This window comes from Sipha flava, unplaced genomic scaffold (genome assembly GCF_003268045.1).
Source record: "Sipha flava isolate LNK unplaced genomic scaffold, YSA_version1 277_pilon_pilon, whole genome shotgun sequence".
Lineage (NCBI taxonomy): Eukaryota > Metazoa > Arthropoda > Insecta > Hemiptera > Aphididae > Sipha > Sipha flava.
In genome coordinates this window covers 1,430,547-1,457,659 of record NW_020272943.1, presented here as the reverse complement: position 1 = coordinate 1,457,659, position 27,113 = coordinate 1,430,547, and the positions used below count along the sequence as shown (strand labels likewise).

The 27,113-nt window shown below is 28.7% G+C and overlaps 4 protein-coding genes across 7 annotated transcripts in view; 2 read left to right on the top strand and 2 right to left on the bottom strand.

Annotated features, from left to right (window-relative positions):
- Window positions 1-1,544: 1,544 nt before the first annotated feature.
- On the top strand, window positions 1,545-9,145 carry LOC112685452 (serine/threonine-protein phosphatase 2A catalytic subunit alpha isoform). Of its 3 annotated transcripts, none has more exons than XM_025557350.1 (7): window positions 1,545-1,779; window positions 5,829-6,038; window positions 6,124-6,387; window positions 6,454-6,626; window positions 6,688-6,795; window positions 6,869-6,982; window positions 9,016-9,145. In XM_025557350.1, exons 1-6 carry the CDS (start codon window positions 1,678-1,680, stop codon window positions 6,939-6,941), a joined length of 930 nt encoding a protein of 309 aa, XP_025413135.1. In that variant the 5' UTR covers window positions 1,545-1,677; the 3' UTR covers window positions 6,942-6,982; window positions 9,016-9,145. The 3 variants fall into 3 exon arrangements, with proteins under 3 accessions (XP_025413135.1, XP_025413134.1, XP_025413133.1); XM_025557349.1 differs by lacking the exon at window positions 9,016-9,145 and adding an exon at window positions 7,962-8,230; XM_025557348.1 differs by lacking the exon at window positions 9,016-9,145 and adding an exon at window positions 7,936-8,230.
- A 6,145-nt stretch (window positions 9,146-15,290) lies between these two features.
- LOC112685451 lies at window positions 15,291-16,805 on the bottom strand. Its single transcript, XM_025557347.1, has 4 exons — window positions 16,652-16,805; window positions 15,900-16,163; window positions 15,674-15,823; window positions 15,291-15,602 (listed from the first exon to the last, which is right to left on the bottom strand). The coding sequence occupies exons 1-4, from the start codon at window positions 16,799-16,801 to the stop codon at window positions 15,381-15,383; spliced, it is 786 nt and encodes a 261-aa protein (XP_025413132.1). The 5' UTR covers window positions 16,802-16,805; the 3' UTR covers window positions 15,291-15,380.
- A 1,966-nt stretch (window positions 16,806-18,771) lies between these two features.
- LOC112685475 (guanine nucleotide-binding protein subunit beta-like protein) lies at window positions 18,772-22,297 on the top strand. Its single transcript, XM_025557373.1, has 6 exons — window positions 18,772-18,997; window positions 19,196-19,404; window positions 19,568-19,678; window positions 21,593-21,799; window positions 21,853-21,993; window positions 22,067-22,297. Exons 1-6 carry the CDS (start codon window positions 18,889-18,891, stop codon window positions 22,247-22,249), a joined length of 960 nt encoding a protein of 319 aa, XP_025413158.1. The 5' UTR covers window positions 18,772-18,888; the 3' UTR covers window positions 22,250-22,297.
- A 1,658-nt stretch (window positions 22,298-23,955) lies between these two features.
- The window catches only part of LOC112685446 (modular serine protease), an 11,309-nt gene continuing 8,151 nt past the window's right edge, over window positions 23,956-27,113 (bottom strand). Inside the window, exons 7-10 of one of the 2 annotated variants that reach the window (XM_025557338.1) lie at window positions 26,503-27,101; window positions 26,218-26,385; window positions 25,729-25,885; window positions 23,956-24,467 (exon numbers count right to left, since the gene is read on the bottom strand). In XM_025557338.1, the coding sequence (XP_025413123.1) occupies window positions 24,238-24,467; window positions 25,729-25,885; window positions 26,218-26,385; window positions 26,503-27,101 (1,154 nt within the window). In that variant the 3' untranslated portion in view covers window positions 23,956-24,237. The remainder of the gene's footprint in view (window positions 24,468-25,728; window positions 25,886-26,217; window positions 26,386-26,502; window positions 27,102-27,113) is intronic. The other variant, XM_025557339.1, reaches the window with a different exon arrangement.

Below are 27,113 nucleotides of genomic sequence, written 5' to 3'. Positions count from 1 at the left end.
TACAAACCCAGATTTAAAAACGAAAATATTTAGTTGAACTAAAAATGACGTAGGTCGTTTATTTTTTTTTTTTTAAAATCGATTGAATTGTTTGGTGAGTGGTTATGAACATTTTCGATTTTAAAACAGCAATAATTAATTATTCGTAAGTACTGTGTTAGGTGCGAATCAATTATCCGTTGATTTCATGTGAATAATTGTTTTTTCAAATAATAATAATGATATTATGATAATCATTTTTAGGTAGTGTGTTTTTCACAAACACACACTCATGCAAACAAATATAGATAACCCGTATTCGACAATGTCGCGTTATTATTTTGTCCGTGTACAAAAGTATTGAGAGAGAAAAATTATGAAATGGGAGACAACGTGATATCATACATCTGAGGCAGCTTCTATGATGTGCAGTAGCAAAAATAATAAAAAATAAACCCTGTAATCATGGGCGTAGCTAAAATTTGAATCAGGGAGGGGCAAAAACATAAAATGATTAGTTTAACACGTAATTCAAATAATCTAGAGATAGACCATTGGATAACACATAAAACGTCAAAACGATTACACGTGTAGATATCACTTGGTCCCACTTAACTATTTTTAGAATTATATCTTATTTAATTTTTGATTTTAATGTAAAACTTACACGTTTGGTATAAACAAATATAATTCAGTTTGAGGCTCAGGGGTGGGCAAGTGCCCTCTCCCCCCTTGCTCCACCCTCGCTACACCCATGCCTGTAATATTTAATAATAAGTTTGGTTAAAAACCAGATTTAAGAGTAGCAGTTTTTGATATCAAACCTAACGTAAACTATAGTTTCCAAATTTCGAGCACAAGTTTCTCATTAAAACAAGAAAATTGTTAACGCGCATTTCCATATCGTTTATTTTTTTTACACTTTTTATGTTCGTATTCAAAACATTTTCATGTTCTATTATTTATTTTCGTAGGGTTCGCATAAGAAAAAAAAAAAATAACAAAAAATCGGGGATGGCGATTCGAAAAAGGTTGAAAACCACTGGTCACTTTCCACCACGCAGTTGACCCAATTCCGTTTATCGGCAGGCCGTCCACGTCGGAGTGACAGGTAAAACGAAATAGTCGAGCGTCTCGAAATACACTCGAGTGATTTGTATACAAACACGACGGACGGGCGATGGCGTCACTTGCACGCGCGCGACACGTCCGTCGGCCGTCGAGTGCGCCGGTTGGCCTCGAGTCGGTGACAGACGCGTGGACATCGTTCGTCGACGCTACGCGGGCTTCGGCGTCATCAACGGCACGATCGAGCACGATCCCCCGCTACCGACGGACCGCGACGCGGCGGCGGGTAATCGTTCCGGCGACGACCATTCGCTCCTGTGTGGGCGGCGGCGGCGGCCGATCGGTCCGGTGTTGTGCACGCACTGTCGCGCCGTTAGGTTGGCAGTGCCGACGGGTCGGGCCGATAGAAACGTAAAAAAAGGGAAAAAAAAGAAAACAAAAATAATCATCGGGTGCCCCCTCCCTGCCCCACTGCTGCCACCACCCTTCGCCCGACCTGTCATTTCATTTGTGTTGTGATTTTCGTCCGGACCGCAGTATTCCGCTCGCGCGCCCGTTCAATTTATTTTTATGTGATACCCTGAGAAATAATCGGTAAATTTTCGTCCGCCGACGTTTTACGTTCGTATTATGGACGATAAAACGTCCCTGAAGGAACTAGACCAATGGATTGAGCAACTGAACGAGTGCAAACAGTTGACCGAGAGCCAAGTGAAGTTCCTGTGCGACAAGGTAAATATCTCGGCGGCGCCCTGCCGATACGACGGCGTCGCGCGCACTGGGTTCGGCCATATTGTTTATGTCCTCCGCCGTGGCTGTCGGCTCTCCGAGCCGGCCGGTTTACCGACTGTCGTGTGATTCGACCACCGGGACGCCTTGCTCCCGGCTCGACCTTTGCGGACGCGCTTACTTCGTTGCTAGTCGACCACGTGACCCGGGTTTCGTTCTTTGGAATCGTCCTACGCGCACTGGCCACCTAAATGCCAGCGGCCTTTTCCACTGCCGTTGCCGCCGTCGCCTTTGGGCCACTGTCCGTCCCCTCGACCGATGGCCTTCTGTTTACGTGACTAACCGTTATTCTACCCGTCGTCTAGGTCTATCAAGTTACATTTCCATTTTTATTGCGCACTTCTCAGGCTTCTCCGCGATTTCTACTGATAACAGGATTAGTACCGAATTCTGTATTTGTGCCATGGATTGTCGTATTTAGGCTTTCGGGAGTCGTGGCCTTGAATTCCCCTGCTAGTTTGTTTTCGTTTAGTATAGGGTTGTCTTATTTCTCAACCAGTAACATAATGTTCTGTTTGACTGTGTTTTCGTTATGTTGATACTTGCTACACCTTTTGATTTTTCCCTTTTGGCGCCTAAAAGATTTTATTCACAAGCTGATAATTTTCATATGACTTATTCAGTTTTTGGGCATCAGTTGTTTAATTATTATTAGTTATATACTAAATAGTTTTATTTGTCAAAGATTACTTATTAGAGTAGTAGTAGGTAGAAAAATAATTGTACAGTCTAATGCCCAAAATTTAATTCAATTTTATTAATTCTAGTTGACATTGAAATTCTGATCTTTATTAATTTATTTATTCTCTTATAGTCATTAATATTAAAAAGGATATACAAATTGTTTTATTTAATTATATTATATTTTTTATATAGGTAGTATAAAATATAAAAGTTTAGTCCTTGTTAAATCTTGAAATTAGTTCTGGTCTTATTTATCATTTTAATTAGCTACCTACTTCATTGATTATATTTATATGTAATTTTGATTAATAAAAATAATAGCAACAACTTAAAATAGATGCTGTTGGATCTTAATATTAGTTACATGAGTACTTATTTCTTTATAAAGTTATAACAAATAACATTTATGCTATTAAAATATATTTGAAATTGCTGTTGTATCTTTAAAATGGATAGTAATAATTATTTTAGATTCATAATTATTGATATGAATCATTCTACATAGTTTGTCCTTTTATATTGGTGTTAAGAGTATATAGCATTTTTTGATTATATTTGAATATCTGAATATAAAATAAGTTTTTATTTAATTTTATGTTCACAAATCATAAATTAATTGTGTCCAAAGTTTTAGACTTATCAAGAATCCATCATACATCATTGATCAAATGTAACAAAAAAAAAAGTTCCTTATTATTAAAGCTATAAACATACTTAAGCTCTATATATTTACGTTTAATATTTCATTACACTCATTACTTTTCTACTTTATTATTTTAAATCATCAAAACTGAGTTAAATTTATTATTAACAATATTTCATTAATGATTATAATATGATGTCATTTATAGTTACTAAGCTATGTATTATGGTATGCATGTGTATGTGGTATTTATATTATTTTATTTATTAAATTATTTATTTTTTTAACCTAAAACAAGGCCCTAAAATAACTTATTATTGAACCTATGTGTAACTATTTAAGTATCTATAAAATAGATTAATCAATTATTATTAATGTTTCCTTATTATTTTATCTAATGAGTATAAGTACATAATTAGTTATGGACATATTTTATTTTATTAATAATCATTGTTGTGGTTGTGTACTTCAAATTGAATGAGATGTATAATATTTAAAAATTAAAATTTTTCATTAACAATTTATAGAGATACATAAGTATATTATATATGTTAAATGGTTATACAATTACATCTATACTTAATTTAACTATTTATTAGAATTTATACATACATAATTTATATATTTATGTCTTACATTTAAATTATAAAATTTATAAATTAAGTAATAAAATAAAAATAGATAATGGTCTTAATTTTTATTTTCTCATTTATATCTTTATTATTTTTAAATTTTAGGTATATTCTGTTTCCAAATGTTAAAGCTCTTTTTAATAGGTCATAAAGTGAAAGTTTTTTTTTATAAAAATATCCTTATTATTTATTAATTTTTAACTGTAGTCTATAATATTTAATATCATTATTTTTTATCTTAGTTTATCACTTATAATAATATTTTATATATGTTAGCAAATGTTCATATCGATGTTATAAAAAAAATATATATATATGTATAAAAATTCTTTGCATTTGTTTTAAAGCTGTTCTAGTATTTCTACCTATATTGAGATAGGTTATGTTAGTTATAATATGAATTACCTTGCTTAGTAGAAAGTAGTTTTGAATTAAAAAATGATATTAACCATTAACAAGCTTTCAATTTAATTTGTTTTACTGATTTATTATTATTTTTATTATACTATTTAATATTTAAAAGTATCAATATTTTATTCATAGTTTTTAATGTGTCTTGAACTATATCTATATATATTTGTATAATTAACCATAGTAGGTATATAAATATATATTTATTTATTTATTTATTTATTTTTATTGATTTGACAAAATTTGTCTCTTTTTTGATAATTCAATGTGAGAAATAGCTCTTGGTGTTCATTAAATTAATTTAATTAATTTGGATTTCTGATCTATTTTGTTTTTTATTGATTTTTCCTTTTTTAATCATACTATATACTTATAATTATTTGTATTTTGAATGTTTCCTCAAATTACTTTTTGTAACATTGAATGGCAATTGAAAGGAGTTATATTCCAAGTTTTAAGTTATTCAAAATTAAAAGTCACTATTATATACGGCTTTTTAAACAAATAAGTAACTCTTAATAATAGTTTTATGTATGTTATGTTGTTATTATTTTTAATACTTGTTAACAATACTTATTTAAAATTATTTATATTTAACATAACATTGTTAAAAAGATTTCAATTGTTCATTATTAATAGGTATACAATTTTACTTATTCTTATTTAACATAGGTTCAATCAATAGAGCTAAATTATACAGGTGCCATCTCAAGGCAATTTTAAGTGTTTCTATGTTTAACCAAACTTACTACAAATATATATATTTTTAATTATTTTATGTTGAACTATGAAAATTGTAAAGTTATTATGAATTCTGAAGTAAGAATACTTCTTTGTGATTGGGTGCAGTTTTTTTTTTATTTTCTTGTTGATTAGTAGTTATACTGAATGTATTTAAATTTTCAATTTAAATGTTGGTTCAAGAATAAAAATTATAAGCATATCAATTATCATTTGCTACTTTTTTCCATTTTAGCATTATAAATTAAGTAAAAAATTGAAATTGTAATGGACAAATTTATATATATTATTCTGTTAAAAAATATGTATAATGTATCAATTTTTTCATAATGAATCTATATGTTTATACAATCAAATAATTATTTAAAATATGGAAATTCAGGTGTCTATATACGATAACTTATAAATGGTGTTTGATAATAATTATAGTGAGTAATTAGATTGATGAGATAGACTTTTTGTTTTTTCTAACCTTTTTTTCATATGTCAATTTCCTTAAAGTTATTGTTTTTCTTTCATTATTTTGATAGCATTTTAAGAATTGTACAATGACAATAACAAAACAAAATAAATAGTATAAAATCAATATGTGTCATTATTAATGTTTTATTCCACTCATTGTTAGTTAAATAGATTTTTTAGTTTATATTGGTTTAATTTATTCTTTTTACCTATTCTGAATTTTATTTTAAATTATGGCTTTATTTTAATTTGAACCTTTTAAAGTAGTTATTTATATTTATGACTTGTATAAATATTTTAATACTACTTACATAAAAAATGTGTTAGAAACTTTGTAATTATGTCAATAACTATAAATTCTGTATTATTAATATTTTTTGTAAATATCAACAAATCACATTATAATTTTTGAATTTTAGGCAAAAGAAATTTTGACTAAAGAGTCAAATGTACAAGAAGTAAAATGTCCGGTAACAGTATGTGGAGATGTGCACGGGCAGTTCCACGACCTTATGGAACTGTTTCGAATAGGCGGAAAGTCCCCAGACACAAATTACCTGTTTATGGGAGATTATGTTGATCGTGGTTATTATTCTGTTGAAACTGTTACATTATTGGTTGCATTAAAGGTTGGCAAAAATTATAATATTATAATTTATAAAATATATTATTTTTTCAAAGTAATTTATTTTTATTTTTAATAAATCTTTGAAGGTACGATACCGAGAAAGAATAACAATTCTTCGAGGTAATCATGAGAGCCGACAGATTACACAAGTATATGGCTTCTATGATGAATGTTTGCGAAAATATGGCAATGCAAATGTGTGGAAGTTTTTTACTGACCTGTTTGACTATCTTCCATTGACTGCTCTTGTTGATGAACAGATATTTTGTCTTCATGGAGGGTTGTCTCCATCTATTGATACACTAGATCATATTAGAGCATTAGATCGCATGCAAGAAGTCCCCCATGAAGTAATATTTTATTTATTATTAAATATAACCAATATTTTTAATATTTTTATTTCATATATTTATTAGGGTCCTATGTGTGATCTATTATGGTCAGACCCTGATGATCGAATTGGTTGGGGTATATCACCTAGAGGAGCCGGTTATACATTCGGCCAAGATATTTCAGAAACATTTAATCATTCAAATGGTTTGACACTTGTTTCCAGAGCTCATCAACTTGTAATGGAAGGTTATAATTGGTAAGCATCATATTGTTTTTTTTTTAATAAAATTTGAACTATAATTATTATTTTCTATTAGGTGTCATGATCGCAATGTAGTGACAATATTTTCGGCCCCTAATTATTGTTATCGATGTGGTAACCAGGCGGCTATTATGGAACTAGATGACGGCTTAAAATATTCATTGTAAATATACCAGTAGTATTTGAATGTTTGTAAAATCATAATACTTAAATATTATTTTTAACCATGATTTTAGTTTGCAATTCGATCCAGCTCCACGACGCGGTGAACCACACGTCACTCGCAGGACACCAGATTACTTCTTATAAGCTAATAACACCAACTGTGTCTGGTATCAGCCCACTTTACGGTATGATTAAATAATAAATATTTATATAATTATACATAATATAAATATATATATATCGCCAAGATTTATCTAAGTAATACAACTTTAATGATAATGTAAGAAAACTAATTAAGAGCAAAAGTTAAACTGTGTTTTTGTTCTTTTTTTTTACACTGGCATTTTTATTATTTTTTATTTATACTTTCAACTAATCTGACAGGATTAATAAAAAGGAAAAATCAAAAATTATTTCTGTTATATTATAAAATAATTTTAAATGCTATATGGCATTTTGACATTATTCAAGGAACCATTTCACATCTGTATTCCTAACAAATTATTTAATAGAATCTTGAAATTATTTACATTCTAATCTAACGTCAAAATATATATATATATATATATATATATATATACGTGTAGTTTTTATCATGATTGTAATCATTTTTCCTGTTGTTTATAAGTTTATTAAAAAAAAGTTAAAGGCATAGGTAAAGACTACAATTTTAAAATATTTTTATTTTAATGTTGGTAGTATTTAATTTGTACTTTACACATAGATTAGTGATCATGTTGTAAAAATTTTAATTACTATAAAAAAATGTGTAAGTATAGATTATGGAAAATTTTGAGTTGTATAGTAGGTCAAGTATAAGTTTTTTCTTGTTTTTGTGAGCAATCGATTCAGATTTAACACTTGGGTATAATTTGTCATAGATTATTTTAATCAAATTACTTTTTTTTTATTATTATTATTATTATTATTATTATTTAAAAGTTATTTATTTCAATTATTATAACCATTGTTAAATCTGAAATTGGTTAGCATTTAATCATACAGCTTGTATTGGGTTGTCAGTATTTTTAATTTTCAATACATTTTCCTTTGTCATAATCATTAATTTATTTAGACCATGTGGTCTTCAGTTTATATATTTCTATATTCATAAATTATAGTATACATTTTCATCCAGGTGATTTTTTACCTTGTTTTGGACAGAATACATATTGTATCTAAAATTACCGAACCAATTTATCCAGCATCTCAAAATTGATTCCAGATTACCTTGAAAGCATATTATTATGGAATTAGTATGATATAAAATTACAAAAGTATGTGAATTCTGATATAGAAAGAATTTCACAATATTTTTTATATAATATGTATATTCTTTATGATTGTAATTTAATTTACAAGTCGTTTATCACTTTTTTATCCTAATTTAGTGGATAACTTCAAAGGTTTTTAAATAAAATCATGATTATATAGTTTGTATTCTAATTTTATTTTGAAGGCTGATATTGATTTTTCAATTAAAAGCCATGTGTTATAATTAACTTGTACCATAACTGTCGATTAATTCTGAAAAGTTCACAGTTAATTTCTATCTATTTATAGCAACTTTCTCTCAATATAGTTTTGAGGGAGAGTGAAGTGTAAATCATTAAATATTTGATAACATTGCTATTTACCTATATCTTAAACAAATTTTTATTTAAATAAAATACTTAATCGTATAATTTGGTATATTTTTTTCTCAACCTCCTATAATTATAATGAATTATGAGTAATTTGGTAAGTTAATTTACTTTTTTTTTTTTAAACATCAGTGCTCCTTTTTGCATGTTTTGGATGAATTAGTTATTGTGTAAAAATGATGGTATAAGATTTTAATTAGGTACAGAAGATATAAGAATTACGAATTGTTTTAATATTACTGTTTACATGGCATTATTATTATAATTTTTGTTTTATACATAAATTAAATTAATAACTAGTGCTAATCAGACTAATAGCTTGTATTAATAATTCTAAAAACTGTTTTTAGAATAGAGTGTACTATTGATTTTAGCCATGAAATATAATTTCATTGCTAAATTCACTTTAATGTTGGTTTTTATTCAATAATTATATGTTTTTATGAACACTATCAGATTTAAACTATACACATCATGTAAGTTTTATACTTTCTTAAAAGTAACTCATATTTACTATGGAAAAATTAAAAATGGAGTAATTTCAAAATGCATTATCTATCTGTTGTATATTACAGATACATAAATAATTTTAAGATGGCGTAAGGTCAAAGAGGAAAGAGGATAAGTACTTGATTGTTGACATAATTATGATTTATTGAATTATACTGAAATTTAAATATGTTTTTTTTTTTTTTTTTTTGATACCAAAAATAATCAATCATTTCATTGTCATTTTTATCACTTCTTTATGATGCTTATATTTAAACATAAACTTGTTTGCAGTAATAAAGTATAAAATTGTATTTAATTTAGTTATGTAAGTATATATTGACTGTGAAAATCCATTATCATTCATTAGTTTAAAATATGAAACGTGACTATAATGTGATTAAAAAAATTATTTAGTCAGATTTTTTCTTGTATTTATTTCATTTACATATTAAATATTTTAAATTCACCTACTGTTGATTGTTACCAACTGATAATTTTAGCATATATGTAAACTATATAAAATCATATTAACCAATTATAAACATTTTAACTTAGATAAATATAAAAATACAGAATAGAATCTACTTTTTTATTTTAAAACAAATATTTTTTAACTTAATGTAACAATACATTTTTTTTTAATAATACATACTTACCTTTTGTTAAATATTTTTATATATGAAGATTATTTAACAAGAAATTCCTTTAATTACAACAAAGATTTTTTGTTATTGATGTAAATAACCTTGTGGGTATAAAATGCATTGATTTGAAATTTGATCAATCCAAATTATGATTTTAAAATAATTGTATTAATTAATAATCATTTTATTTTATTTGTAATGTGTATTTGTGTTCGTATCAAAAAGAAAAGATAATACAACAATAATTTTATAGGCATGTGTGTACATTGTTTATATTATTTCAAATCTAAACATTTAAAGCACAAAAAAATTAAATCTTATAGATCAGCGGTTCCCAACCTTTTTAGTAGCGTGGACCATCAATTAGAAAATCTTTGAGGCCCACCAATAGTTATATTTGTATAATGTGTACATATGTCAGTTATTATAATTGTTTATCAAAAAAATAAAACTTCATTGAACCAGATTATTCAAGAGTTGAACAATTTAATGTAATTTTGGATTGTTCCCCACGAGAGAATCAATATCTGGATTAAAAGTGTCAAGTATTATCCTTAAATCATTCAAAATTCAATTTATTCCTACATTTATTTTTTTAAAAAGTAGAAAAAGCTCGTTCACACAGACATACAGGTTGTCGAAATATAGCCCACCAAGTTTCTAAGTAAAATTTTAGAAATTGCTGGAAAGTCAACGAATTTTTAACTAGAATGGTAATTATGGTGTAGTTTTAAAAAACGATTTTAGAGTCTGATCACATGAGAGTTCAATCAACAAATCGTCTCCACTTGCTGATACTTGATATTTTGAAAATATATGTAAGTAATGTTAATATAATATGGTTCACAGCCCAGTACCACCTGCTCGCGGCCCATGGGTTGGGAACTACTGTTTAGATAATGATTTTTTTTTATATTTTACTGTTAAATAATTTATTTTATTTAAATTAAATGCTACAATATGTTAACTGGTTGATGTAAGTTATAATTTATGGACATAGGAGATAATATTGGTTTAATAAATTGAACTGATGATTTACAATATAAAATGTATTAAATTAGCATGCATTTTTTGCACGGATCAAACAGTTATCTGAGTTTTTATTTGTAAATATTTTTTTAAAGATATTTAAAAGCAATTGAAACTGGTTTGTTACAAGTACAAGTACCTTGTTATATTTTATCAGCTTATAGCTTTAATTCTTTGTATAACCTATTATATATTATGTTGGTTGTTATGCCTCCTAAATTTTTCATGCATAAAAACACGTTTTTATTGTTTTCTCACTTACGTTTATTTTCGACGACAGTTATATAAAGTATAGTTGTTCAGATTTTTACTATCAAAAACTTAGAAATAGTAGGGTAATCCGGATTTATGGAGAGTGACGTTAATAGTAGTTGATGGAGAATTCCGCTTAACACTTCGGGCGAGAAAGTAAAATTATCCGTTTTATGATTATCTTTGACGATAACTATAAATCACTGACACGTATCCCGAATTTGTGTTATAATTACACAAACATTTTTCAATTTACCTAAAGCAACCGATTGGTTCAGATCGATGTAATTCATAACCTTGACCGAATATAAACGACTTAAAAATAATGTACAAAATTAGTTTTAATCTTTTATAACTACTTGTTACGTAATCGTGACATAATGAATTTATTACACTAATAAATCCATACCTTTTATTAGGCGTAAGGGTTACCGATTATCTTTGTCAATATTTTTCTTGTGGTGGTATCAAATTTATAAAATGGAAATTCTTAAATCAAAATAAATTACTATGGAAATTGGTATGTAATAAGTGTAATTTTTTTTTTAGCCATAAGTTCGATAGTGATAAACATTACTTACTGATTAGTAATTAATCTATCTCATTAATTTTCAGCAAATATTTCATACCTAGGTTAATGGTATTAAATTACTCAATATTAATCATTTCAGCTTATGAAATCTTATTATCAAATAGTAAATTGTTAATTATAACTTTTGCATTTAAAATGTCTAAAGCAAATACTAGCTCAATAGATAAATCTATTTTAGAAATGTTTCTGAATGTCTGAATCTCCTTGATAAAATATATAAAATAGTGATCGTACCAAATAAGAAAATGTTCAGGTTGATTTGCTGTAATTAATTATTGTATCATATATGTGAATTTAAAAGAAAACAGAATTAAATTATATCAAGTAAGTGATTAAAAGTATTACCAGTTTTTAGAGTTGGAGGAGTACTCAATTTTGTAAACAATTTCGAGTTGAGTTTGAGTCTCTGAGCCAACATAATTACGCTATTAACTCACCCACGACTAATACATTCAAAAAATTCTGTATTTCCTCTGAAAATGGGGCTGGGTCCTTTTAGATCCAAATATCTACCACCACTAACCTAACAAAAGAAGGTGCCCAAGTAAAACTTCAATTTTATCACGCGTTACAGCCAAAAGTCGCTATTCTCCTATATCCAACTTCAATGACAAGACTGATATAGACCTCTAGCGAAGGTGAGAATTATCAACAGGGTGAGGTTAGTAAAAAAAAATATCACCTATAGGTATATGTTTATAATATAACTGAAAATTTCCATAAATCATTATCCGCATTAGAAATTAACGTGTTCACCAGACCCTGCTCAATTGTTGTGAAATTTAGTTTTTGCCGCCCTTTACGTATAAATATTTTTTTTATACATAAAAATTGTCCAGGAAAAATGCCGCCCTAGGCGTAGGCCTATATCGCCTACCCCTTGAGCCAGACCTAGTGTTCACTATCAACCACACCAAAAAACACTAAAATGAAACTTATCTACGATTTTAGATCCATTATCAAAAAATTCGATGACTCAGAAATAAAATACCACACATATCAATTACCTTTGAACATGGGCGTGCGCAGACCTCTTACAGGGTATACGAAATGTACCACTGCGTACCCCTACTACTACTGAAAATTAATTTAAGCGTTTAAAATTCAAGTAAAAATATACACACAAATATCTAAATAACTGTTAAATTTAAAAATTAAATTTTTTCCTTAAAAAAAAGACTGAATAGCTATTTCTTTATTGTTATAAGTTATAAATTATAACTTATAACTTAATAATCAAAATTTTAAATAAATTATATTATACATTACCCCAGTGGCGTAGATACAATTTTTTATCTGGGTGGGGGTGGGGTTTTTAAGAGTCAATTCATAATATTCTTAGTATATCTTAATACGAGGTTCTATATAATAATATTACATTTAAAATGGTATTATTTACCCGTATTTAATGAAAATTATTTTGTTACTCAATTTTTAATATATACCTAATCATAGTAAAATCAAAATATAATTTTACTATAATATGTAAATATTAATAAATAATAATTAAATATCATTAAAAAGATCTGGGGGTGGGGTGGAAATCCCTTATACCCTCCCCGTAACTACGCCACTACATTACACCAATGTTGAAACCCTGGTTAAGTCACTGATCGTGGATATAAGTTTATAACCAACTTTCATAAAACGTCTTAGGGAATGACTAAAGCTATTATTTAGACATACAATTAACATTTTCGCGTGCCAGTGGTCCTTCAATTACGCTCCTGGTATTCACTAGTGGCTTGAAACGCAATGTTTTGTGCCGTGCCTCCTGTACAAAATATATAATATATCTACGCTATAGTTTTTACCTTGCTTCATTTCATTAGATATTAGATATTTTTTTCCTAGAGTTGTCTATTGTTTGACAAATGTTTATTGTCTAACTGAACAACTGTTGTCCTAAACATTCTTCAGGCAAAACAAGTTGGTTACTATATCGACTAACGGCGTTCCGGTCGGCTTTCGGAATAAGACGAATACGGAATAACGATTCAATAACAGTAATATGGGTTATAATGTACGATAATAATGTGTGTCATTCCTAGTTACGAATGTTTGACATCCGTCCTTGGGAACTCGAAACTGGAATTTGGAAGCGTATTCTTATTCTAGTTATAACCCGAACTACCTACAGAGGAGTTAATACTTGAAGTCTACTATCGTTTGTGAATAACTCGAAAATGTCTGTAATTAAAAAAAAATGACTGGCTAAAGATAGCAATAACAGTAATTTATAATTTTTACAATTAATTCGAACAGTTTTAAATACAGTTACGTATTTGTACTTTTTTTATCATCAAATACATCTAAATTAAGTATGACATCGAATTTTCAAATTGTTTTAATGATTTTAAATCAAGATGAGCAGAGTGGTGTACGGAGTAATTGTAATAATTTATAATTTAATTTAACACGTTTCATTATTTCATGGCCATATGTGTACGTTCTAATTAATTAAGTATAAGTTTATAAGACATAATTATTATTTTACAAGGGAGTTTATTTATTTGCATTCAATTAGAAAAGTGCTAAAAGCTTTCAACAAAATAACTGTGATCAGTTACGAACGTTTAAGTAAAAATATTTGAGATGGACGCATTTTATCTTTACAATTACAATAACAAATGTTAATTTATATAGATAGCTAATGTTAATTGTTTACTGTTGACTAAAAATACATAATCAACATAATATATTATATTGTGTACTATTAAAGACAAAATTTAATAATTTAGGGATAGCAGTGTCATAGCAACCAAATATTGCGCTCGGGATGAAACTACAAGATGCGATCCTACGTATTTTTAATTTAAATATATTATTATTAGATATTATTTTCAACAATTATTTCCATGAATATAAATTATGTTTATGTAATTAAAATACACAACATGACCGTTGTAATTTTTTATATAAAAGACAAATATTTCCTTTTTGCATCCGGGACTTGGGCAACTCTCGATCTCCTTTGCCACGGCCCTGAGTCATAGGTATTATAGTCATGTTACATAATTGTACAAAAATAAGTTGAATTTTTTTTTCTACATTGTATAAATTATTGACATCTTGTGAATCATGATTAATTGATTTTTAAGGATTCCACGTCTCATGAGTATTATATTTAAATAATTGAATAAGAAGAACCATTTTTAAATACTATAAGTATATCTTAATACATAGGCGTGCGCATGGGATATGCATCTGCATACCTTAAATATAGAGCTTTGTTTTTAAAAATACAAAAAAATATTAAAAATTACGACATTTGGTCTTATGTATATTATGTGATTTTGTATTACATTATAATCTTTATTATATTTTTATATTCAGTACCAAACATTATAATTTATTTTTGAAATACAAATTATATTTTATAATATTAAAAATTAAGAAGTACTATGAATTCAAAAGAGATTAAATAGCTTTCAACTACAGAGCAAGAAATGGTTATAAATTAAAACCCCTAAGACATTATACATAGGCGCAATATGGGGGGCTTGGGTATGCTTAGCACCCCCATTTTCGAAATTAGCACCCCCAAATGTGTTTATGTTAATTTACATTTAAATACTTATTACTCATTATGTATAGAAAAACACAATAGTTTTTGAGTTTTTTTGTATAAATATATACATTTTTATACAATACGAAAATAATTCGCATTACGAAAAAACAATATCTTTGCTATAGGTAAAAGTTTCAAGTTTCTAGCCACATTACTTTTGGAATTATGACCAAATAACTAAAATTTGAAATGTGAAAGTCTTATTTACAGCCAGTGGCGTAGCCAGAAATCTCTCAAGGGAGGGGCCCACCAGATATAACGCCAAAATCATACGTTTTAGTATATTATATTTTATATTTAATTAAGATTAAGACAATTGAAGTACTTATATTAAAGCATGTACAATTTAAGTAATGTTTATTATTTTGACCAGTCTTGTAATTGCATTCTCTTGGCGGAGATTTTTATGAAATCTTGTGCTATTTCCTCCATAGTTACATTTACTTCCTTATTAATGTTTGTTAAAGCCAAACCATTTAGCCTTTCTTGGGATATTGTTGATCTCAGGTAAGTTTTTATTCTTTTAAGAGTAGAAAACGTGCGTTCTGGAGTGGCAGAAGTAACTGGTAGTGTGGAGAACAACTGTAAAAGTGTTTTAATGTTCGAAAAAAGATCTTCGCAGTGCTTTTTTGATTGCTGAGAAGTACGTTTACCGCTGTTTGGTCTCCATTTTCATAGTTTTTTAAGAAGTCTTTTGCCCTTTGACTAGAGATCATATGATAATTGGTTTTAGAATGTTCATTTAAATCAGCCATTGCATTCTTATACTTGGTCATCGGCTCTCTTACTAGATTCTTTAACGACTACAAGAAATAATTATAAAATTATTATATTTATAAATAATCAAGGGAAATAGTTATTTTTTTCTGTGTAATATACCTGGTTGCCTGATCCACCGCCTGAAAAAGCAAATACAACACACCATTTGCAATAGGCTCCTTTATTAATCTCACTATAAGCTAACCATGGAAATATTTCTAAATACTTATATTGAAATTTTCTGCTATGTTTGCCTTCTGCATGTATAGGAAAATCATACTTTGGGTCGGGTATCCAAGTCAATTTCAAACAATTAAATATTTCAGAAGACTGTAAAGTGTGTTTGACCACAAAATTGGCAATATCATACAAATGCCCTGATTTCTAAAATAATAATAACAAAAGCGTATTACATATTACAATACTAATTAAACCTACATTTTTAGTATTCATAGCTAAGAATTGAAAATTTAATACAAGGTTTTCTATAAGTTTTAAAATTTATATTTGATGAAAACTGTGTTTTAATAATTATTATAATTCTATACATGAGTGGTGTCATATTATTAAACTTTTTTAAAATAAAAACAATAATTTGTATTATTTTATTTTTGTTAAAACTGCTATGTCCATGCTATTCCATAATTAATATTATGATTATAATATGATAATGATCAAATTTTTTTACTTCTGTAAAACAAAAAGTATGTGCAGCTCTAATATTTCTTTAGCGCAATCTCTGAGACATTAAGATTTTTAATATTTGAAAAACTAAACGTCATATTACTCAAATACTACACAATAGTATCATTGCGACAATACGTATAGCGTATATACCTACAGTCTTGCTTATTTATTTTATAATATAATACCTTCTTGATTTCCGTTGAAATTAGTCTCTGTGAGTCAGACTGTGACTGCTGTTGTCCGTCATCCACGACGTCGTTAGATTCTGTTTTAATTTTTTTTTGTGTTGAGTTAAAAAAATTAGTTATCTTCGATGTTCTTTTATTTTGTTGCATATTATTTTTAAATTCGGTTGTCAATTTATACAAATATTAAAATATATACACAAGTAGATAGTTAAGTTATAACTTATAAACAATGCATTGACAAGTAAAAGAATACGTTATTCACAACTACACGATTAGACTAGGATCACACTATATTGTATTTTATCGGCAATTAAACAGCAACTGAAACTGAGCAACGCGTGTGCGGTATCGAACGGTTCCAGAGAAACAGTCTAGTCTAGAATCTAGATACGATAATCCATTATCGATTTTATCTTTTGCTATTTATATTTTACTGGGTATTGCAAAATAATGCGAATTAACAATTTACTATTTTTATTTTGGTTTTCATATCAAATCATTATTTAATCATACATTATAAAGTATTAAAGTATAATACGAGTGTCGATTACTGAGTAGTATTGTGTTATACTATTATAATATGTACTACACGGGCCAAGGGGGGGGGGCCCGGGCCCCTATGGGCCCCTCCCTAAATACGCCACTGTTTACAGCGTATTTTTACCATTTCAGGATAGTTTTTTCCTCGAGTCTAGAAAAACTATCAAGATTTAAAAAAATTACCTACCTAAAGTACCACCACATGCCAATTTAATATTTAAAAAAGATCCTAAAAAAAACTTGGACCAGTATTTCTATCCGAAAAAGTGTTAATCAAATAAAATACAAATATCATTATAAAACAATTACATCCTTCGCTTTAGTCAGAATCTAAACGTGATCATGTGATAAGACATTTGTGTTTATAGACAGGTAATTCGTTATACGCACAATAAAAATATAAAATCAAAGTGAACAATTTAAATTTAGAAATATTCATATATTTATCAAATTTCTTAGTAACTGTTAAATTGTACGGTTTGCGGGTGTCTATAAACATTAAGGAACATGAATAAGATAAAAGGGCTTTAGCATCCCCAGTATTTTCATTAAAATTGCGTCCCTGACATTATAGGTGATATTAAGAACTCGACTGAATACAGAATTGTTTTAAAATCAATTATAATTATTTATCAAATTTATTTTGTTTTTTCATCTAAGTATATAATTACGTTTACCATCGTGTAGGCTCGGGCCTACCTAGTTTTCAAATAGTTACTATTAATACTATTTACTTTTTAATATATTTATATATTATTAATAAGTCAGACAGGAGAAATTATGTTATATAATATTAATAGATAATTTTTTCTAATAAAATTTAAAAATGTTTTGAAAAGTGCAAAAAAAGAAATATGGAGTACTTGTATAAATTAAAATAATTATAACTGGGACTGTTCTACAATTTGATCCTGGGCACTGCTTCTTTCGATCATCATCACACCAATAAAGGTCAATTCCCACGGGTCTGGACCGGAGCCCGCCCGAGTTTTAGGAAAATATTATCTTATAGATTTTATATTTGACAATTTACACTTTTCCAAACCGGGCGTCGTGTCCGATCCTAGTCGAAAAATTATTGTTGAAAAAAATTCGCTCTCCGGATTCCCGACGGATTTTCCAAATAAAGCCGGTCGGACACTTCGCGACAAGTGTAAACGATTGAATTGTAAGTTGTAAACTAAATATTAAAAATCGTAAGCTCAGACAGGCTATTTTGTGTCACGGATCCATCATGGACTAGTTGGAATGAACAAATGAAATAATACTGCATTCGTGATTCGATTTCGAAACTCGCGGGCGGCTCTACAAATGTTATAATTTCGCGTAATGTATTGTTCGACGAAACGTTCCGCGATAAGCATTTGAGAATGAAATTACGACGTGCGACTTGATCGTTGTCGGCCCATTGGACGATTCGAAATCGTTTTTCATGTGTTTCTCGTGGGCGAAAAATAATTAACGAGCCGCGGTTACGAGTGAAATACGTACGGACGCGGCGTACGTCGTTACCGTGACCGTGGTAACTTATAACCTCAAAAGCGTATGCAAAATGATACGCGTCCGCTCTTCGCACGCACTCACATTTTCCCTTCATTCGCATTTTTCTTTTCCCTATGGTCTCCGACTGAACACGTGAAGTTCTTGGGTTTTCTCGTTTTATTTTGATTTAAGTTTAATTCAAACCGTCGAAGATGACCGAAACCATGCAACTTCGTGGAACCCTTCGCGGGCACAACGGATGGGTCACACAGATCGCCACCAATCCGATTCACACTGACATGATCCTGTCGTGTTCACGAGGTAAGTACGCGCCGCCATGCCCGGTCTTCCAATGTTTGCATTAGATCACATTCGTCGTAAATCAATAAAGGCAACGATATATTTCTAACATTATTCATTGTTATACTTCTGACCTTATTGAAAGTCGACCAATATCTCTCGCAGCTCGATTGGTTTTTTTTTACCTCGTTTACCCTATGTTTAATTATTTTATCGTAGACAAAACATTGATTGTTTGGGATCTTACACGTGATGAGCTCAATTACGGTTTCCCCAAAAAACGTTTGTACGGTCACTCGCACTTCGTCAGTGATGTTGTTCTGTCATCTGATGGAAACTACGCCCTCTCGGGATCCTGGGACAAGACTCTGCGTCTGTGGGATTTGGCTGCCGGACGTACCACTCGTCGTTTTGAAGATCACACCAAGGTTCAATATATCTCAAGCTTTTTTTTTACTTTTTTTTTTTTTATTATGTATAGAAGCTTTACTGCTTGGTAAGTACTTACACATGTCGGTATATGCTTCGCAGATTCTCCAGTAGGCTATATATATTTGTCTATTTGTTTTACATTGTTTTTATTTTATTTAGGATGTTTTGAGTGTTGCCTTCTCTGCTGACAACCGACAAATTGTTTCTGGGAGTCGGGACAAAACCATCAAGTTATGGAACACATTGGCTGAATGCAAGTATACTATTCAGGTAAAAAAAAAAAAAAACCATAAGTGTACCTACTATTATAATTGATTTATTGGCTAGAAAATGTATATGGTAATACACAATGGTTGAATTAGATTTTTGAGTTCAGTAGATATTAATGCTAATATTATTTTTTATTATTTAGTTCTATTTTTAGTTAAACATGTTATAGTGATAGAATTAATGTATAGTGAAGACTAGGAAATTTTTTTAACCATGTGCAATATAAATGTAAGACCTTGTTTTCAATACATTATTGCTATTCATTGTAAAACTATTGATTGAAAGGTTGTACGTGGTTGGTTAAAAGTGATCGGCCAATAATCAGTAGACCAAGATAGAAATATATTTTCTTTAATGTTAATGTTATTAATTATACTGTAAATTAATAATAAATTGTATTAACTATTTTCCCAATAGATAGAACAAAATATCAATAATACAAAACTAGGACTTGAAATTATTTTCTAAAATTTAAATTGTTATCATAATATCCAATACCACTAAAAATACATATTTGGAAACATACTAATAGAAACTATATCTATTGAAAGTTGTCATGTTGGGTAATTTTATGAAAAAGTATGGTGTTTTTAATTTATGAACAAGTTCATTAAATAAAATTTAGTAGAAATAATAATTTTATTATTCTGTCATAGTATTGTAGTAGTCATATGTATGTTGTATTTATTCTTTATAAATATCTAATAATGGTCTTAAAATGCTAAAGCATAATGCTTATTCAACTTCAGAATACACTATTATGTGTGTGGCATGACTGATTACTGTTTGTTGTTTGTCCCCTAAAAATTAATTGTTTCCAGTTGATTCATTTTACCTTGTGTCGTTACTAATTGCTTTCTAATCGTATGCCATTGTTATCGCCATCTCTTGTGCAAATTATCATTTATTCATCAACTGGATAGTCTATCTGATCTGTTGGCTAAATATCCCATTTCAAACATTGCTTTTTGTTTCATTATGTTTATATCTTGTTTGATTTGTTATGTATTATAAATTATTTATCAGTTGCATTATTACATAATTTTCATTAATATATTTTTGTATTTAATTTTCTGTTTTTTTTACCTACTTATAACTAGGGCTGGGATGTTTTTTTTAAAATTGCATACATTTTTCTATTGATCCAGTTTAGGGTATGTTCTATTGAATCAAATAATATGATTTTTACTTTGCATATTTTATATTTTTATATTTTACATGTATATTTTTGGAATTTTAATAATATAAATGCATATTACTGTATATTTTCGAACATTTTTAAAAAATTAAAATTAGTGTATAAATGTTAAATTATCGACCTGTATAATTGTATTTATCCCAAATATTTTTAGATTCAAGTGGTCAAATTAAAAAAAAAAAACCATAGTATCGGTAAATAAAAAATTATCAAAATAATAATTATTAAAAATTAAAAATTATTATTTAAATAATCAGGAAATTATTCAATTTCATGCAACAAATTAATGTCTTCTTCCTCTCCTTTCTCCCAACTATTTGAGTTCAGCCATCTTTATTTTAAACCTCCTCTCATCTTGATTTTCTACATCCCATACACCAGCACCCATCATATCTCTCAATCGTACCCATCTATCTCTTTTTCATACAATGTTCATTTTGATACCAACATTCATTGCTTTTATTTCCTCTTGTATTATTACATACCCAAACTATCTTGGTCTATTTTATCTTATTACAAATTAGTATATAATATCTAAAAAAATAACAAACATAAATATAATACATTTTTAATTTTTATAATAAAGTTAAAATATATTTTACTTTGCATATTTTAGTGTTTTTTTATTTAGTTAAAATATTAGTACTTTCAATTTTAGTTACTTTGAACTATGAGATTGCAATTTTTAAATAATTTAATTTAATTTTTTATTCCAGGATGATGGTCATAGTGATTGGGTTTCATGTGTACGTTTTTCACCAAATATTCACAACCCAATTATTGTTAGTGCTGGTTGGGATAAGGTTGTTAAGGTGTGGAACTTAACTAATTGCCGCATTAAGACCAACCATTATGGACACACTGGGTACTTGAACACTGTTACTGTTTCACCTGATGGTTCTTTGTGTGCTTCTGGAGGAAAGGTATAAAATAATTTTTTTTAAATAGTTAGATAGTAATGTATTGTTTTATTTAGGACTGTAAAGCTATGTTGTGGGATCTTAATGACGGTAAACACTTACATACACTTGATCATCATGATATCATTGAAGCTCTTTGCTTTAGTCCCAACCGTTACTGGTTGTGTGCTGCATTTGGTTCATCCATTAAGATTTGGGTATGTATTTATGATATTATTATATTGTTCACTCTAATTTTTTAAAAACTTAATAATTATTTTCTTAATTTAGGATTTGGAAAGCAAAGAAATGGTCGAGGAACTTCGTCCAGATGTTGTATCTCAATCACAAAACAGCAATACCGAACCACCCAAATGCTTATCACTTGCATGGTCAACTGATGGACAAACGTTGTTTGCTGGATATTCAGACAATAACATTAGGGTTTGGCAAGTGTCTGTCAGTGCTCGTTAATGTTATTTAAATATATTTTGATATAATATATCGACAACATTTATTGTATTTGTTTCTTTTATTGATAAATTTGAATATTTATGAATTATGAATAACTGATTTCACCTATATCATAATTTGATATATGAATTAACAATTGTTAATTGATATATCTTAACAATTGACTTAGAAATGTGTTGAAAAAATATTATTTCTAGTTTCTAATGTATGTATTAAGAGTTAATGGTATTGTTGTTTGGTTACAATATCAATGGTAGGTTTTTTTTTTTTTTTTTTGATAATTGTTGACCTAAATTTAATTATTGCCATACTTTTTAAAAGAATGGTTCATAGTAAAAAATGAAAATGAAATGAATGTTTTGGTATAATATGTAATTCAATATCATATTTAATAACTAATTTTTGAATTTTTTTTAAAAAAAATTGAATTTTATGCCATTCAATCAGAATTTCCATACTAAGTATTGTAAAAAAAAAAAAAATCGCGTTTAAATATATTGATTTCCCGCGAAAATATTAAGGGTGATACAGGACCTATGGACATACTGTATATGTATATACTATATGTACACTACAACCATATATTCCAAGTACTATAAGAGGATTATGGCGGTCTCTATTTGTACTGTTAACAATTATACATTCCTAGAAAGTTTGGTTAAATCAAGTTATATTTAATAAACATGGGATATCATTATGAACACTTTATTTAAACCGATCATTGTCATTCATCGGTATACATAAAATTATAACGATAATGGTATATATATATACAAGTAGTAATAGTTACAAATAATAAATTAAGACAACGCTAATTCATAGACTAAAAATATTTTTATTTAAACATCTGTTATATACTGAATGGTAATGACAAATAAATTGGTTATGCCTTACCTTACAATTAAAGACCGGATATAATTGCATTAAGAATATCTTAAAATTGCTATGAATATGTATCGAAATTACAGTATAAATATGTTAAAATTGCAATGAAATACATTAAAATTACATAGTAAATTCATATCAAATATATAATCATTAATTACTTAAATAATATTATGGACATCAATATAATATTTACAAAATATATAATTTTCTGAATTATAATTTATAAGTATATACATCTCTAAATTGTATTCTTGAAAATTGTATAGTCTGTTACTTAAAATATGTTTATATAATGAAAAGTACATTCAACGTTGACACTTGTTATCGATGCATATTTAAAATAGTTTAAAAAATTGGGTGATGTATCTAAATAAACATTTTGATTTCCTATCATAATCTCGGAGTAAGTTTAAATAGTTTTTTATCATTCATTTTTTTCTAAGACATATTTTAATTTATCTTTAACTATTTTTCCATTGGGACAGGGAATATTTATAGAAACATTTACACTAAATATTTTTATTTAGTTAGTATTTGTTTAGTATTTATTTAGTATTTATACTAAATATGTTTAAATATATTTAATTAAGTAATTGACTATTTGATTCTTCTGAAATTGTGAGTTTAGTGGATAACTCAGATAAATATAATTTTAAAAATTCTAAACTACATTTAACTACTTGTAAAAATTTACGTCGTAGTTATATTTTTTATGTAAAATCACTTTGAAAATAATAATTTGTATATTTTATCACATGAAGTATACAAAAATTGCATTATTAAATTAAATAGAAAGACTGTAATTAATCTGATTAGTATACATATTTGATTTACTGGATATCAATAAAAAGTTGTAATATCAATTTAAATCCGCTCTTTACTTATAATAATCAGTAAACAGTAGGTTAGATATCATATGGAACCTAAAACCCCCATATCAGAATATTATACTTGGATAATTGCAGTGTATTGTTTGTATGGTTTCTCAATAATAAATGTAAAAATAAAAAATGATCTAACTGACGAGAGTATTATAACGATTACATCATACATTTTTGCTATAATGTATATTATTATTATTATCAGTAGATCGGTCAGTTTTACACCGGGTTGTTCGCCCGGTTTTTGTTGTCGTTCGCGTACGTGAAATTTTTGTAAATTGTACTGATCCACGTGATGTGATGAGTTACGTCAGTAAAAACTGCTATTGCTTCGTTCTCTGTCGGATCCTTAACGCTCGTTATTCCTGTCAAATAATGCAAAGAACTACTACCGATACCGTGCACAAAAGTCAGGCCTGCCCCGCTGTCTCCGGAATGAACTCCTTGTCCTGAAATATATTGTTTCAATTTATGATGGTCAATAATAGTTCAAACGCAGATAAAAGGTTAGGTTAGGTTCTTATTTGTGTAGCTTAAAAGGTTTAACTGTATGTGGAAGAGAAAATATTACCTGAGTACTAACATATATAACAAAGAGGAAATCAAATAGATCAGTTAGATGGAATTAGCCAAAATAGATTTTAAGAACAAGAAAGCCCTCTTACTTAAAAGAATATAAGCCAAAAAATTAGGAAAAAAATCTATTATAGACATATTTATGGAATATAGACCTACTACATGGACATGAGTAGTATGAATATGTATGTTCTAAAACAGCCTCCTCCTCCAATAGCCACCCGCCAGCCAACCATCGTAATTTTATTTATTTTTTTTTATCACAGCCGCCCGATCGTTCACGTAAAATATACATAGGTTACGTGAACGATCGGGCGGCTGTGATAAAAAAAAATAAATAAAATTACGATGGTTGGCTGGCGGGTGGCTGTTTTAGAACATACATATTCATACTACTGACATGGAACATGGACAATATCAATGGAAGAACAAAAATCACTAGAAACATTCGACATATGGGGTTGAAGAATACTGAAGATAAGCTGGATGGACAGAAAAACCAATAAAGATGTACCAGAAGGAATATGAGAAGGAAAGTTCCGTGAAAAAATATAATAAGAAAATGGAACAAATGGATAGGTCATATACTAAAACATTACATTATTGACTTTAATTAATTATTACACCATTCCTTCTGAGAAATTCCTAAAATTATATACGTCATTCATCGAATGATGATATCTATCCGTTATAATTTATTTAAACGTACGGATAAAAAATATATAATTAAAATCATATTAATATATAAATTAACGGTATACCGTTTGAATTGCGCAGCGCAAAATACTTTTGTAACGGAAATATAATTTAATTTTTCTAACCTGCAGCCTTTCAAAACTTCAAATTTTTATTATTTAAGTTGTTTTATGACATTTCGTAGTTTAAAAAACAAGTATAAAATAACACATCGTTAGTGCCGGATCTAGGGGGGAGGCAAGTTTGTATGCTTGCCCTAGATGCTGTTGGTATAAAGGCGCTCTTATGTCAAAGAAAAATAAAAAAAGGCATATTCTAAAAAGCACTTTTCTAAAAGGCACTTCTATCATCGTAAGAGCGCTGTATTTTAGTAGCCCCGGGCGTCAGATTTCCTAGATGTGGCACTAAATGTCGTTACATGTATCAAATAATAATTACCCAACTTAGAACCGGCGCAAAATTTATCAGGAGTAACGAAGAATTTAAATGCGTCTGAATACATTTCCCGACATGCCTTTTGGTCGATGTATGGCAATAGTGCTTCTAATAATTTAGGACTCGCCGATCCGGTCTCCGTTTGTCCCCAACCGACGATCTAAAACATAATTATTCATATGAATACACAATTATTCATTATTTATAGTGTTATAATTTAATCACAACAGATATGTTGAAAAAATATGTATACCATGCACTTTATGTAATCATGGTGTGTTCATATCGTGTAGTTATTACAATAGTCATCTTGACTATTTGGTAATTTTGTACGCAAGTTTATACACATCATCATGTGATAAATGTACTCGAATCGAATGAAAAATATGTTCAAGAATGATTTAAATTTTTTACACGAGCGCGGATAATCAAATTAAATGTAGGTACACATGCGTATATAATTATAACTGAACCATGAACAACAATAATTACCTTTCCAATAGCTCCATTCGATATGGTATATCTTTTGAACCAGTCGACACAAACAGGCATAACAACGTTGCTTAACTGAACTTTTTTCGTCAGCAAAATAATGGCTATGTCATTAGCGTAAAGTCCGGGAGGTCCGTAAAAGTCTTCGTTCAGGTAAATTAATCCGACCTATACCGCAGTTAAGTTACAAAGTATACAATTTACGAGTAGAAATAAGGGTACTTTTACGATATAATTCATTTTTTTTTTTATTCTTTCGATTTCAATTTTTAACTATTAACTCACGTCCATTATTTGTGTAAAATCGTTGTCTTTAACCGAAATATCTCTATTATACTTTCCAACGCCAATTTTGTACAAGGAATTACTATTCAGTATAATTTTGCTAGTTAAATCTTTGTTCCAAAAGCAATGCGCCGCGGAGACAACTAAATTCGTTGTGATCAACGATCCCCCGCATATCATTTCATAAGTGTTTTGTTCATTTTTCCGGTAAATTCCAACATTCCAAGGAGCTGCTCCGTAATTCGCTTCTTTGCCGTGAAGAATCAACGCTTCGTTAGGGATGTACGGTCGACCGCAATTTGGAGTGCACGTATACAGAGCCCCTCTCCATTCTCCGTTGGGTAGACAGAGCAATTCCACTGGACTTTCCACACCTCCGTTTGGTATGCCGTGCGTAACTTTACACGAGGGCGTCAACGTAGTACCCGGTATCGATGGTATAGAACAGTCAACGGTTTTACCATCAAGTGCGCATTTCATATCCAAGCCATCCGACGTTAAAGGTCGACATTTCTTCAAACATAATTTTTCGGAAACTAATGGAGTCCAATTACCACCTGAACATATCATGAACCTATAAGGTACCGCTTTATGGTAACCTTCTTCACAGT

Bases quoted from the DNA above. Each gene is read 5' to 3' on its own strand.
- LOC112685475 (XM_025557373.1), top strand. From the start codon at position 18,889: ATGACCGAAACCATGCAACTTCGTGGAACCCTTCGCGGGCACAACGGA. The intron at 19,679-21,592 runs GTAAAAAAAAAA...TTTTTATTCCAG, and splicing joins AATGCAAGTATACTATTCAG to GATGATGGTCATAGTGATTG. The intron at 21,800-21,852 runs GTATAAAATAAT...TGTTTTATTTAG, and splicing joins TGTGTGCTTCTGGAGGAAAG to GACTGTAAAGCTATGTTGTG.
- LOC112685452 (XM_025557350.1), top strand. From the start codon at position 1,678: ATGGACGATAAAACGTCCCTGAAGGAACTAGACCAATGGATTGAGCAA. The intron at 6,039-6,123 runs GTTGGCAAAAAT...AAATCTTTGAAG, and splicing joins CATTATTGGTTGCATTAAAG to GTACGATACCGAGAAAGAAT. The intron at 6,627-6,687 runs GTAAGCATCATA...ATTTTCTATTAG, and splicing joins GTAATGGAAGGTTATAATTG to GTGTCATGATCGCAATGTAG.
- LOC112685451 (XM_025557347.1), bottom strand. From the start codon at position 16,801: ATGCAACAAAATAAAAGAACATCGAAGATAACTAATTTTTTTAACTCA. The intron at 16,164-16,651 runs GTATTATATTAT...TTATTATTTTAG, and splicing joins TTTCAACGGAAATCAAGAAG to AAATCAGGGCATTTGTATGA. The intron at 15,824-15,899 runs GTATATTACACA...TATTTCTTGTAG, and splicing joins GCGGTGGATCAGGCAACCAG to TCGTTAAAGAATCTAGTAAG.